We start from the raw sequence: 14,372 nt of genomic DNA on the forward strand, positions 1-14,372 counted from the left end.
GGGTGAAATAGTTAGTTTGATTTATGATTGTTTAATTTGTCCCGAAAAAGTGGTAGGCATGTATAAAAAACGGCTGTAATCTTTGGATTTAAATGCCCTCAAATTAAATGTGACACTGCAGTTAAAGTAAATCTTTTTTCATTTAAATTCAAATCCATTGTGATTGTGTTCCTAGCCAAAAAGAAGAGAATTGTGTCAGTGTCCAATATGGACAATAGTGTAGATAACTGTCTGATAATGTAAGTATATTTGTTCACCAGACTTTCATTACCTTTTGTGTACTTTATGTAATATTCAATTACAGTAATAAATCAACTGTAGGTTTATCGATACTATACCATTTAACCCGATCAAATATGCCAGAGAGTCATATATCAGACTTTATTAGCACCACACCAGAAGGCAGTGACAGCGATCCACATAATTGGTTATCGTTTCATTTATAGCATGCAAGTGCAATGCAAATGCCTTGTAACCAGGTTTGAAGAAACAAGCAAGGAAATGGCCATTCGTAAGAGCACATTTTAATTGCATTTAGCAAGTTATCACCACCAAAACAATACACTTTTTTGTTTTTAACATGAATTTATTACAAAAATTAAATATGAAAACTAAATAAAAGGCTTAAATTAGGACCAGGCAAGTGTTAAGACAAAACAGTCTCGACTAGCGAAAAACAGCAAAACGGGAACATTGTCAATTAGGTGTGATATGCAGCCAACGACAGGTATTGTATTCACTTTTTTTTTTTTCTGAGAGACTGACTTATGACTGTAAACATCTCAAAATCACGAAATTTAAAACAAAAATGGATCAAGAGAAAATAAAGTGGATTCACAGATACTTGACGGCTGTTTTATTATTGCTTTCCAAACAATGTGCACATCAATCAGGCAGTAAACTGATGAGGGGCTACAGAATCACGTCTAATAAACACGCGGCATGAGGTTTGTGTTGAACTACTTTTATGTATGTAGATTGTGATTGACATTGCCCATCCACTGAACACTTCCCCCGTCACATCATTTGGTCCTGTCAGCTCCAAAACAGATCAAATCTGCATTTTTTTTTTGTTTGTTTGTTCTTGGCATATGACAGAGGCACACACTCACAAAGTACAAAAACACCTTACAGTATTGTCGTGATTAAACGGAGAGGATAGATCTTTGATTTTCTGCTTTTTTTTTTTTTTGCTTCAGCACCATCACAAAAAGGCACAGAGGACAAACCTTCGACTGAGTATGGAGATGTTTCACTACAGATGACACTTTGCAGGTCTCAGTGCTTCCCTCCAAAAAACGGATTACTCTATTACACAAATACCTTATAATATAAATATGCCTCAATCTTTGGACTTGTGAGAGGAAAAATACAGATGTCCAGTTAAGCCCAAGCTCTTTTAGATGTAAAGGCTTATTTTTGACTGTTTTTCAAGTAAACGCAATGAGTGGTCACATCTCATCAGGACACTCCATTAATGTGAACTGGGCGACTATTTACATGACTAAAGATGCTTTAAATGCAGGCAAATGACCCTTAAGTGCAGTTGAATATATAATAAGTTTCAAGTCCCTCTGTATTAATATATAGTCTATAATATGCATTTTCAAGAAAAGTCTACATCATTCTTTAACTAGCAGCAGCTAAAGTTGAGTTCCTGTGACTGTGGTGGCTCTGCTGTGAGGCTAAGAGAACGTTTCAAACCGACATGCTTATGACAAACCTTATTTCCACGCAAACATTGCACTCTCTAATCCCATCAGGCACTTCAGTAGTATCCCTTCACACACCGTATACTTTTGCATCCTGCTGCATGATCCCAAACAAACTTCCTGAAGACAAACAAAACAAAACTAATCGCTCATCACGGAACCTTATTGCACTGAAGGACACCCTGAGGTAAGCCCGACAGACATCTTTGCCCTAATTCTGCAAATAAGTGTGGATTTTTTTTTTTTTTTTTTAAAAGAAAACAAAACACACGTCTCACAAAAAGTTAGGGTGAACTTTCACGTTGAACCGAAAACGCATGAAGACCCCCAACTTTTTGTGATTACTCTACATCACACACCAGCTGACCTACAAGATAAATAACAGTCTAAGATTATGCACTTCACAGTAAGGCATCATGGGATGGCTGTAAGTCATCTTTCAATATGTGTCATTCAACTGACTGGCTGACTCGTGTCCACGTTAAGGCAGCTTGCCGTTTAAAACACACGAGAATTATGTAAAACCGTCAACATGACAAACCAGGACTCGTTAGCCCGAACCGGGTCTCGAATGAACATCGTGAGGCGCTTTGGGTTTCCCTATCGTCTTCAACGTACAAACGCATACCGAGCTCGTGTAAAAATCTGAGCTGTGACGCTTAATGAGCTTTTACAAAAGGAGAATGCTCAACCCTGACGCACAACGGAGGAGACGCAAGTACCACGCAAACGCTCGGCTGGCTTCAACTTGCGTGCATCTGTTCTCTCGGCGCGTTCAGGCGAAGTACATGGTCCTCAGCGTGTCGTGGTGGATCTGAACGGCCTTGGCCAGCGCCAGAGGATCCCTGCCGTTACTCTGCCCTGAGATGTGGCTGCCCTCCGCACTGCCACCAGGAATGGAGTCCACCAAAAAAAAGATGGAGTCCATCGTCATTGATTTTTTTTTTTTTTTTAATGTAACAGGTTTTCTTGGAAGTGGACAAATGAATCTTTACCTGTCGTGTTCTTTGTCCACCAGGTGGTAGCGTGCGCGGAAGGCCACCAGGTGGGCGTAGTAGGCGGGTGCCGGGATGGAGACGGAGCGCGTGCAGCGGACGTACGTGTGGCACAGCTGGTAGGTGAGGAGCTGGAACTCGTCGGCAGTGAAACAGTTGTCGTCCCACAGCACGTGGTAGTGGGACGGCCTGCTTGTGCCCTGTACCCGACGTAAACAAAGAGACGAGTTCACCGCAGATGAAAAAAGTACTTGGCTTTGGCAAGGAACTATGTTGATGTGAGTTGAGGAGCTTAATGAAGTGCTTTGCTGCCCTCTTGTGGTTACTATAGGTAATTATAAAAAAAATGTGAGTGGGAGACATCCATTACAGGCAGATTGTCCCTATTCGTGGCAGGCTTTTCATTAACTGAAATCTCCTTGCACCTTGCACTGAAACTTCCTCACATTCAGTCATGCGTGGGAGAGAATTTCAGCAGTGAACGTGCGTGGTCTTGACAAGCTTACCTGGATTCCAGCGTGACTGCAGAGGTAAAAGTCAAACTCGTGAGGGTGGGTGATGTCCGTGTCCACTGTCGTGCCTGCGGGAATGTTTCCGCTTCTTCCAACCTGTCAAAAATCAGAAATCAACCACGGCGTCAGCAGTTTCTCAACCCAAAGAGATTTTTTTCCAAGAATATGTTCTATGCAGGCCCACTAGTCGAAACAAGGCATTTCGATCAATATTGCGTTTGTGGAATAAGAGTTAATCCACGCGTTTTTAGCCATCTCAGGGGGCGGGGCTATTTTGTCACTTCTGTCAACTGAAAATGACATCACAGCTACTTAGCTTAGGTAACGACCAATCACGGCTGACCTGTTTTCTGAAGCTGAGCCATGATTGGTCGTTACCTGAGCCCTGAGCATCTGTGATGTCATTTTCAGTCGACAGAAGTGACAAAATAGCCCCGCCCCCTGAGATGGTTAAAAAAAAGGTGGATATTGCTGCTTTACTCATATTCCACAAATGCAATTAATCAGAATGCCTTGTCTCAACTAGTGGGCCTGCACAGAACATATTCTGGAAAAAAAAACAACTTTGGGTTGACTCCCTTTTTAAAAGGATACTCACCCGCTCATTGCGATCGGCACAGAAGAGGCGTGTGTGATGTCGTTTTTGTACAACAATGTAGGTAATTCCTGGCTGGTATTCCTTCTCAAGACTGATGCATGCCTCTCTGATAGCGAGAAGCTCATAATAGAGCACCTACACGGAACATATTTGTCAATGAGTCATTCCAATGAGGATGTCCACTCTTACATATAACAGATACATCATGTTGTTTACCTGTCTGAACTGGCCCTCGGACACCCCGTCCCTGTAAAAGATAATTCTTGTTGGCTTGTAGCGTGTCGATTTGTAGAACTGGATCAAGAGCTCTCGCACCATGGAGGCCAAGTCTTGAATGACTTCCTGTCTGGGCCTCTGGACTCGCACGGTGGCGCAGTACCTGCTGGGGTGGGCGTCCATGCTGCCGACAACCTGCGGAGCGAAACGCATTGAATTGTGCTTCGTTTTAGTGTCTGCGAAAACATTTTGTTGAACTTGTTACCACACCGCTGCGATTGACGGCTTCTTCCCATCTCCTGCTGGAGGATGAGTGACGTCCGCTCCGAGGAATATGATTGGCTGCTGGAAGACGGAGGGTCTGGGCGGATGAGACGACACAAAATTATCTTCGGAACAAATTGGCCTGCTGCACAATGGGCCTGTTTACAACCTTCACTCCTGAAGTGCTTTTAAGCAAGTCAGATCTGATTATTAAAATAATCAAATTACTCCGAGTTGTCTTACGGTCATGTCAACATGCTGTCATGCATCTTCGCACTGCACGTGTTGACTTTACCGTTGGTGAGGAACCAGGATGTTGTTGATGCCTCCCAGTTTGACGTTGATCTTGAGGCAGAGGTTGGACAATGTCTGTGGTGAGGTCTTGACAACGTTTTTCACCTGCACACACTGCGTGGCCATGCCAAGGAGGGTGTCTCCAACCCGCTTCACCTCAGCTGTGCATGACAAATGGAATGTTGACGTTCGGCCAAAGCCACATTGCTGTTACCGCGCAAGCCTACAAGTCATTTTCTCATTCGAGCTATGACAGTTAGCGTAGATAATTTTTTTATACCGTAGACGGGCGTTTTTCCAGGGAGGATAACGATGATTAGCTGCAGCCCCAGATACGTGTTCTTCAGGTGTCTGAACATGGGCTCCACACTGTCAGCGCCTTGGGCATATTTACAGAAACAGGGTTGACCCTGAATTGGCATGCCGGCATCTTTGGAGATTTTCCGCAGCTGATCAGTAAAGCTCCTAAAAAAAAAAAAAAAAAAAAAAAAAAAAAAAGTTACTCCACAGATAGTTCATATTAATGAGGTGCTAAAAAGCAGCAAGCCAACATACTTTAGAATCTCCTCACGACACTGCCTCTGGGTGGCGAAACAGGCAATGGCCCATATTTTGATCTCCACTCCGGTGTGGAACTGCTTGCCCCTCATGTCCCACACCCCGTGACTGGGCGTGGCCACTGTGCGGTTCTGCAATGACAGTGCAGGGTTGATCTGCTGGGTGTGGCAAGTACACAGACGCATACAGCAGAGCAGTGATTGTCAACCTGTGTGCCGTGGGAGATCGTCAGGTGTCCGGCGGGAAATGATCCAATGTCTATTATTTTGACCAAAAATATATTTTTCTATTTTTTTTTTCCCGATGTGAAATATGTGCCTTGGCTCAATGAAGGTTGAGAAACACTGCAGTAGAGCAAGATTTAGGCAATAAGCAGGAAGTACGGTTCAAAAGCTCACCAATTCAAGAGATGATGACATTGCAGGAGGTGAAAGGTAAATTATGGAAACGTATATTTTAACTTAAAGCAGATGTCAACCCAAACATATTTTTTTTAAGAATATGTTCCCAGCAGGCCCACTCGGAAAAGGGATCACAATAAATGCACTTGGACAAATGTGTGGCTTTTCAGTTTTGTTTTTTTTTCCTCTTTAAAGTGGAAAACAACCCAAACAATTGGTTTTTTTTTTTTTCAAGAATACATTCCCAGCAGGCCCACTAGTCTAAACACGGCATTCTGATTAATTTTGCGTTTGTGGAATACAAATTAAGCAGCAAAATGCACTCGTTCTTAGCCATTTCTGGGGGCGGCCATTTTGTCTTCTGAAAATGACATCACAACTTCTCACAACGACCAATCACAGCTGACCTGTTTTCTGAATCTGAGCCGTGATTGGTCGTTGTGAGCAGTTGTGATGTCATTTTCATGCGACAGAAGACAAAATGGCCGCCCCCAGAGATGGCTAAAAATGAGTGGATTTAACACTTATTCCACAAACGCAATATTTATCAGAATGACTCGTTTCAACTAGTGGGCTTGCATTGAACATATTCTTGAAAAAAATATGTTTGGGTTGACTTTCGCTTTAATGAAGTTAAAGCTCGATATGAAACTGCTTTTTGAAAATATCAAGCGTTCTCAAAAGAATAGAAGCTTTTTTTTTCCCGGTGAGTAGTCCAGATTGTTAGTCTACAATGTGCACTGAAAGAAAAACATGCAAATGATGTGTGGTAAGTACCATATAGGGTTCGGCGCTCACCCTGCCGCCATATTGCAGCATGGGGGCCGGCAGGACGCGGCCCGTCACCTGAGCCATCTCATCACGTATGTGGAACTGGAACTCTTGGACAAATGGGTCGGCGTCATAATTAGCGCTGCGCACCTGAGAGGAGAGAAAAGATGGTAAGTAAACAAACGGCAAAAGGTTTCCTTCCACGGGGGGATATTTACCAGCCGGCTGATCTCCTCCTGTCTGTCTGGGGCAGAACGGGCTGTTGCTTTTATCATGGTGGATGTTTGGTTGTCTGTCAGCTTTTTAATGCAGCGCTGACCGGCAACAACATTGCATACCTGAAAAACGTGTGCCATATTTTCACTGTCTGTAACAATGAAATGTCCTAGCATAACCTGAGGAAGCCATGTAAATTTTCATTTTGAGTTACCTCGAGTGGCAGGTAGGTGTGTTTCTGTTCTTGGCCCACCTGCAGACAAGGCAGGTGGGGATACTTGAGATGCAGGTTGTATTTCTCTCGGAAGTACTGCGCCACTGTGCGTTCGACCGTCTGACCGTTCTCCAGTTGCAAAGGAAAACTGAGGATTTCAAGGATGCAATGACTCGTTAGGTACGTCCGGTTTAGTTTTCCAACAATTTGTGGAGTATTTTTTCCAATTTAAAATCATACGTTTGGAGGCTTGCGGGGCGCCGTGTTACATTGCAAACTCGATATTTTCTACGCATGGTTCCACAGTGTGTCACTTCTACTTTCAGACCTGGAAATATAGTGAGACAATTGTGTGTTAAGAATATTTCAAAAAAAAAAAAAAAAAAAAAGGTTGGCATTACTGGAATGGTTCAGCACCTTTGATTTCTTTGGTAAATTTGACCCTGTGGGAATCGGTGAGTGGGCGTGGCTGCTCATCAATGTTGTGAATGTCCAGGACCTCACACATGAACTGGATGACCGGCTGGGCTTTATAAAAAGCTGTGGCTGACACTGAAATAAAGGACAAGGGCATAGTTTATTTAATGTACTGTGAACCCAGATAGGAGTGTTTATTTGAAGAAATGATTGCACAGATGGTTGACAAAGAGTCAAAATATACATTGTTAATTATATTATTCTATTTTGGCTTGAAACGACCCCATGATTAGATACTCATGTAAAGGGGAAAAAAAAAAAAAAAAAAAAGCATATTTGAATTTAAAAAACAAAACAAAAAAAAAACGTGTGTGACCCAAAAAAGATCAACAAATGAAGCCGTGTAGACTAAACCAGGACATCCTCACCATGCCATGTTGTGTTCCAAGAGGCAAAAGGCAGCATTTGATTTCACAGTCACAAGTTATCTAAAAGTTCCCTAAACGGTTAAAACTATTTTGGAAAAAAAAAAAAGGACAGCATTCTCAAAATGTTCTGCTTTCTCACCATCAATATTGAGCATCATCTTCCACATCGCCGGCCGTACGGATTGATGAAATCCAAACCAAACCTCTCTTCCTCCGCCAAGCGGGTGGTCGTAACCCTCTGGGGAGGAGAAGAAGGATCGTCCGACGGGGGTGTACCTGACCAAAGAAAGTATTTAAAAACAGGACCGGAAGTGGTAAAAACATGTCCGTGCACATTTCCAGGCGGGAGGCCTTACTTCATGGAGGGCAGGTGACGAAGAACGACATCAACGGCGTGAACCGGGTTGGTGCTCACGGGTTTCTCAAGGTCCAGCGGTTCGGCTACACCGCGTCCCATTAGAACCTCGTGCAGCAGATGCCAGCTGACCAATGATACAAACCTCACGCTGACTTTAAATGGGCGGTCCTTGCCACCTTCGCCTGGGAGGGTGACGTCCAAATCAACCTGAGAAAGAAGTCTTTTTATGGTATGCCTTTGACAATTCACAACTCATTCACTGCGAGATATTTTCAGACCCTCTTTTACCCTAACGTTTGAAAACATTTTTGAAAAAAATATGAATGAGTTCCTGGGATTGAATGTCTGGACTGTGAAAAGACAAATAAATACGTCAATGGCAGTGAATGAGTTAATACAGGCAAATATGAACAATTGTTTCTAAATTATAGTGTGTTCCTTTTAACATCTTATTTATGGTCTGTTTGTGCTATAAGATATTTTTTTCTCAGCCAGCCTAAGTCAAGGGACAACGCCTTCACTCTGCAGTTGTCGACGTGTCGGTCAGAACCACAACATGAATATGAATGACTACTCTTACCCCACCAGTGGCCACAGGAAGTGGGTTTGCTGTGTAGAGGCTTCTCTTCCCATCATAAACTGGAAGATGGTCACCAAAGATGGTCACCTTGAAATGCTTAACCATGGAGTCCACCACCTCTCTGTGGAAACCAAACAGAGTTATGGATTGAAGGATCAGGGATTAAGCGCGAGAATGGCTCCTCTGCTATACCTGTTGACCCGACGGGGACATTTGTCAGGTTTGATGTCGACCTCGTAGAGGTAGACATCGATCTTGGGGATATCAACCTGGAAACAGTTGGCGAGAAGCTTGATGGGCTTCCCGACGGTGCCATAGCCGGGGCGCTGTGGCAATGAAAAAAGGGCTTGGGCACTAGCGGCTCCTGCAACACAATACAGACAAGAGAGCTAGGAAAAAAAATATTTTTTTTGCTCTTATGCTCCCACATTGACGCCCTTCATGTGGCTACTTCTCAACCATGCCAAGAGTGACTTTTTTTTTTTTTTCTTCTTCTGGTCGGTCAAGTCATTTCATGTAGTCCGCAAAAGCTTCCCTTGATGTATGAGCAAAACCAATATAGGTCAGTCCAGAACTGTTGCAAACATCAATAACACACAAAGCTGCGACTCACAAATTGTGCCCCTTGGCAACAACGTAAACTGACTAATGACCTGACATGCTCAGTCGGTGTGTAATTAAAGCAGGAAGCAGTTAACTGACCACTATTCAATAGTTTGGGTTACTATGGCAGTAGCTGAAAAGGAACACACACACAGCTGTCAAAGTGAAGTCAGGCTCTCAGGCCCACCTGACGGGTTCACAACACCTGCCTTCGACAGCCTAAGAGTGCCGAAAAACTGGTTTAGGCTCTCTCTTTCACGCGTTCATTTACTCACACAGATTAAATAAACACTTGTAGCTTGTTGGCTACGGTTGTGTGAAAGCTGAGAGACAAGCACTGGCTATTGAGTCATACATCACGTCATACCTCTGATTTCTTTAAATGATACAAACTATATGATAAAAACTATAACATCCAGATCATCACCTTCCTAAAAAGAATGAGCTGAGTCATTTTTTCCACACAAAAATAATGAACCAAATACGCATAACTTAACTAAATACCTATATTATATTTACTACTTTATTTCATGGATAGAATTGAATAATGTGTTTAACAGAGTATGTAGCCGATTTTAACAGAGGTGGCCAGTATCCTGAGGAGATGCTCAAGGATACGTATATATTAGTCAAAATATGATTTAGGCCATTATTTTAAGAGGCTGACGATATGGCATGATAAATCAGTTTTTTTTTTCACTTTACAATTTTATTTATACAGCGCATTTCACAACAGCTACAGCTGTAACAAAGCACTTTACATACAACAACAATTTAGCAATAATACAACAAGTGAAAGCAATAAATTAACACAAAACACAATATACAATAGACACCGGAAAACAGCCGAAAACCTGCTGTGAAATATGTACATGTATTTTGTTGTGCTTTCCATTTTATTTCTCCTAAGACACTTCTCACCACCCCACCTTGAAAAGTTAAAGCTTTATTTCACATTTCAACTTCACTTCCTAAAAAAACAAAAACCTAAGTTATAACGCTCGTTTTCTCCACTGCGAAACTAAAAGTACTTGGTTCCAAAGGAAGCAATATTTACATGTTTGACATATTAGCAGAGAAAATCCGTCAAATGTTTAGGAGTGACATTAATAGATCCACCTGTTTTCTAAAGCCCCACTAGTGCAACTGCAATTCAAATGTTTATTTATTATTTTTTTTAAAGAACAATTTTAGTGATGTCACTGTTAGTGCTTTTAGAGCTGGAGGTGGCCTCATGAACATTTTATATGCTGGAAACCCCCTGTAATTAATTGTAATTATGCGATAATAGCTGCGATCGACGACCACGCAAGACAACCCACCTGTTGTTCCGCTTTCCATTCATGAGTTCTCTCCCCGGATGACCCGGCACCCAGAGATCAACCCTCCCTGCTCAGAGAACGTCTTTCACGGAAGGTCCAAACGCTGCCTCCCGGTTGCCCCAGCTGATGTGGAACCGGGCCGCTGGGGAGGAGGGTTCACTTGGCCGGTAGTTCTCTTCGCTGCTTTCCCCAAAGTAAGCTCGAGTCATCCAAATATCCCCGCTTACCTCTTTGGAATTTCTTCCGGGTCAATCTGAAAGGAAAGAATGACAATATTCTCAACAAGTTTGCGTCGATCACAAGCGGAGTTGGCTCGATATGGCTGACTGAGTGTTAGCCGCTAACACTCAACAAACTGCGGTAACATTAGTTAGCTTTAGCCATCGTCATTAACGACGAAGTGACAACACGACAGACAAGACTCAAATTAATATTTACCCAATTTTTGATGCCGTCTGCTTGTTATTTTGCGCGACAGGTGTTTTTATATATTAGACGATACCAAGGTTTCCCTAGCCCGAAATCTGCCTCGACAGCCGCGTGAGTCAGTCCAGTGTGTGAATGTATATTAGGCAGCGCACTCGTCTATCCTGCGATCAAGCTAGCAAAGAGTGGCAAGTTGTGTTTCCGAAATAGTCCTTCAAAATAATTTAAACTACAGTCAGACACTGACTGTTTTATCTCATTCCTGAAAAACACTTTTGGGAGAGGAGGAAGAAATTGTATGTTTATTTTTTCCCCAATGTAATTTTACATCAATGTCCTCGTTTAAAATTATGAACGAGGTTATTCAGCCTCAATGACAAAATAAGAGTTTACTGTTTCCGAGTTTTAAATATGGTGTATAGGCTTGACTTGACACAAAAGTCAGGCTCCCGTTGCCACCTAGGGAACCCCGTCAGGAAATACCAACGAGAGGAATAAACGTCACTTCCTCCCAACTTTTGTGTTTTGAATTTAGAAATATATCGCCTTTAATTTTATACCTCCCTACTTCACACCCTCGATGAGTATCGATCCACACAGTATTGGCTTTTTAGCAACTTGTGTGCAAGACTATTCCGTATTGACATGCTCACGCCACACCATAGATGTCTCTACCTGTCAAAACGATAGCAGTAAAACACAATCGTAGAAGAAAATCCCGGAATTGTAATAGCTGGACCTTTGCCGTATAACCTACTTTTACTTTTGTATTTGTTATATTGTGTTTGGATCGTGGAGTCAGCCGCTTTCCTTCATGCTGGGGCAACACAGGCACGAATACCTGTGAGTCCTCATACTTTTGCAAATCCAGGATGGAAAAGTTGATCAATTGTTTCAAGAAAAGGCCAGATGCTGTTGCCAGGTTGATCTGCTTCCCTTGGGCAGGTGGTGGCTCCATACATTATGCACGCTGGGGGAACGTCCTGAACAGCGCTATAGAAGGTAGCCATATAATATCAACATTGTCAGTGTTCTATATAGAAATAATTGATCTATTGTTTTGCATAATAATTCCCTGTGTGATTTTGCAAGTGTCTTGCGGTATAGTCTTAGGATTCATTTCTCTCTTTTATGTTGTCAATCAGGGTGTGCAAACCTTATCATCCAAGGGCCTCATAAAGTCGAAGGGTCCGAGGACCAAGTTACCTTTGATTTATGTACACACTCAAATCAATCTATCTGTTTATGTTAATATATACAAAGCAATTGCACGCTCTCTTATATATACTGTATTTTACAAACAACCAATCGATTTGCCCCTGTACTGAGCAGCAGCAGAATAATATGTATTTTCGGAACCAAAACAAAGCAATCCGTACAAAGATGTAAATTTGCCTTTGTGACTAAATTATCTTTATTTATGCAGGACAGGCATTGTGAATTTTTTTAACTACTGTATTTTAGTAATGTGCGAGACCCATTCTAGAAAGTAAGAAGTACATCAGGTACCTCTGCCTAAATCATAGTATTCCTTTACTTTCAGTGTTTGCTGTCAAACTTCCTGGACGGGAAAGTCGTGCCAAAGAGCCTTTCTTTGAGAACATGCAGCAGGTTGTGGATGAGGTTGTTCATTTGTTATTGCCAATGCTGAAAGAAAAGCCATTTGCTCTCTTTGGCCACAGGTACGAGAGCGAGACAACATACATGTTTCTTCTTACAGTATCTAGTAAAATTATACAGAACTTATGCCATGTTGTTTACCTTTCTGATTTGTCTTAGTTTTGGTGCTTATACAAGCTATGCTGTTGCAGATGCACTGAAGAAACTCCACAACATTGAACCAGTTCACATTTTCCTGTCTGGTGCATCTGCACCTTATGTAAGGGGCGGTCAGATCAAATTACGTTTTACAGCATACGTTTTTGTTCTTACTTTGTTCATATTGTTAAAAATAGAGCCGAATGTAAGTTGAATTTCCCCTTGAGGGATTAAAATGAGTATCACAAACAAAATATTGATTGGATTTGGATTTCATTCCGAAGAAATTCATTTTGTGGTATTGTTCTTTACTGTTTAATATTTAGAACTGGATGTCAAATCGTTTTGTCTCGTCATTGTATCTTTATAGTCTGAGACTCGCATCCACGCCCCAAAGAGAAGTGACTTATCAGATGATGACTTTCTCAAGTGGCTGATTTCGATCGGAGGAACTCCGCCTGAGCTCCTGGCCAACCCAGAAGTTCTGCAACTGTTCCTTCCTTCGCTTAAGGCTGACCTCCATGTTGTTGAGAATTATAAGTGGGTTCACAACTCTTGTTACTGAAAACAACTCAAATCAAAAATGAATATGCTGCTGTCTGCTTATAACAACTGCATTTTGATTTGCTTTAGGTGTAACAAGCCATCAAGTCCATTCCTCTCCTGCCCGGTCACATGCTTGGATGGAAAGGATGATATTCCTCATGATTTACAAGGTCAGTGCTCTGATGATTAATATAGGAATAAAACAGTAGTGGTTACAGCCTGCATGGGTGTTGGGATTTGGTTACATCTTTCTTTACACCAAGTATTAAAAAAAGCTAACATTGCTTCAAAATGCTAATTCGGACAGACATTTCAGGTATTTAAACAATCTCAATTTACCATTAAATCTAGTCTTCTGAACCCAAGCTATGTAATTACGGTATGCAGGCTTTCTGTATTTGCGGTTGTCACTTTGAATTTATCTAATTGCATTTTTTGTCAATAGCATGGAAAGACATCACAACAGGAGATTTCATCATCAGGATGCTTGACGGGTCTCATTTCTACCTTAAGGATCCTGCAAATGAAAGAATAATATTAGACTACATTACAAAGCATCTAGAAACGTCAGGAATGGACTATTTGTGAAGAAGTACATGTATGTCTGTATGGACTGTATATGTAATACAAATGTTGGTATCCCTCTGGTAATGACAACACTGCCTCAGTCATCGCTAAAATAACTTGTAACTGACAAAAGTAAGATATATATTTCTTCTCTTTTAGAAAACCGCCCACACGACTGTACAAACATATGCATGATGATATAATTGTATTAAAGCGGAAGTCAACCCAAACATATTTTTTTTCAGGAATATGTTCTATGCAAGCCTACTAGTTGAAACAAGCCATTCTGATAAATATTGCGTTTGTGGAATAAGAGTTAATCCACCCGTTTTTAGCCAGGGCTCGGGTAACAACCAATCACAGCTCAGCTTCAGAAAACAGGTGAGCAATTGTGATGTCATTTTCAGTCGACGGAAGTGACAAAATGGCCGCCCCCAGAGATGGCTAAAAACGGGTGGATTTTGCTGCTCAACTCATGTTCCACAAATACAATATTAATCAGAATGCCGTGTTTAGACTAGTGGGCCTGCTGGGAATGTATTCTTGAAAAAAAAAAAAGTGTTTGGGTTGCTTTCTCCCTCAAAGAGAAAAATTAAAAAAAACTTGAAAAGCCACA

The 14,372-nt window shown here is 41.8% G+C and overlaps 2 protein-coding genes across 3 annotated transcripts; one reads left to right on the forward strand and one right to left on the reverse strand.

The window, feature by feature from the left end:
- Positions 1-508: 508 nt before the first annotated feature.
- ago3b (argonaute RISC catalytic component 3b) lies at positions 509-11,062 on the reverse strand. 2 transcript variants are annotated; one of them, XM_086015387.1, is made up of 20 exons: positions 10,898-11,062; positions 10,460-10,712; positions 8,727-8,898; positions 8,535-8,655; positions 7,953-8,161; positions 7,736-7,872; positions 7,169-7,303; positions 6,992-7,079; positions 6,752-6,899; positions 6,540-6,659; positions 6,349-6,471; positions 5,147-5,280; positions 4,872-5,056; positions 4,593-4,752; positions 4,304-4,394; positions 4,034-4,228; positions 3,818-3,952; positions 3,214-3,315; positions 2,708-2,907; positions 509-2,596 (listed from the first exon to the last, which is right to left on the reverse strand). In XM_086015387.1, exons 2-20 carry the CDS (start codon positions 10,476-10,478, stop codon positions 2,488-2,490), a joined length of 2,583 nt encoding a protein of 860 aa, XP_085871513.1. In that variant the 5' UTR covers positions 10,479-10,712; positions 10,898-11,062; the 3' UTR covers positions 509-2,487. The 2 variants fall into 2 exon arrangements, with proteins under 2 accessions (XP_085871513.1, XP_085871512.1); XM_086015386.1 differs by having other exon boundaries at positions 6,328-6,471.
- On the forward strand, positions 10,797-14,370 carry olah (oleoyl-ACP hydrolase). Its single transcript, XM_086015388.1, has 6 exons — positions 10,797-11,887; positions 12,429-12,567; positions 12,665-12,764; positions 13,014-13,183; positions 13,277-13,359; positions 13,635-14,370. The coding sequence occupies exons 1-6, from the start codon at positions 11,758-11,760 to the stop codon at positions 13,775-13,777; spliced, it is 765 nt and encodes a 254-aa protein (XP_085871514.1). The 5' UTR covers positions 10,797-11,757; the 3' UTR covers positions 13,778-14,370.
- The last annotated feature ends 2 nt before the right edge of the window (positions 14,371-14,372 follow it).

Source organism: Filicampus tigris, chromosome 18, assembly GCF_054856515.1.
Source record: "Filicampus tigris isolate MCC_2025a chromosome 18, RoL_Ftig_1.0, whole genome shotgun sequence".
NCBI classification, from domain to species: domain Eukaryota; kingdom Metazoa; phylum Chordata; class Actinopteri; order Syngnathiformes; family Syngnathidae; genus Filicampus; species Filicampus tigris.

Excerpts from the sequence above, each read along its gene's own strand:
- ago3b (XM_086015386.1), bottom strand. Across the intron at positions 7,873-7,952 it reads CGTCACCTGCCCTCCATGAA|GTACACCCCCGTCGGACGAT; the intron begins GTAAGGCCTCCC and ends TTCTTTGGTCAG. Across the intron at positions 3,316-3,817 it reads GTGCCGATCGCAATGAGCGG|GTTGGAAGAAGCGGAAACAT; the intron begins GTGAGTATCCTT and ends GATTTTTGACAG.
- olah (XM_086015388.1), top strand. The coding sequence starts at position 11,758 with ATGGAAAAGTTGATCAATTGTTTCAAGAAAAGGCCAGATGCTGTTGCC. Across the intron at positions 11,888-12,428 it reads CCTGAACAGCGCTATAGAAG|TGTTTGCTGTCAAACTTCCT; the intron begins GTAGCCATATAA and ends CTTTACTTTCAG. Across the intron at positions 13,184-13,276 it reads CATGTTGTTGAGAATTATAA|GTGTAACAAGCCATCAAGTC; the intron begins GTGGGTTCACAA and ends GATTTGCTTTAG.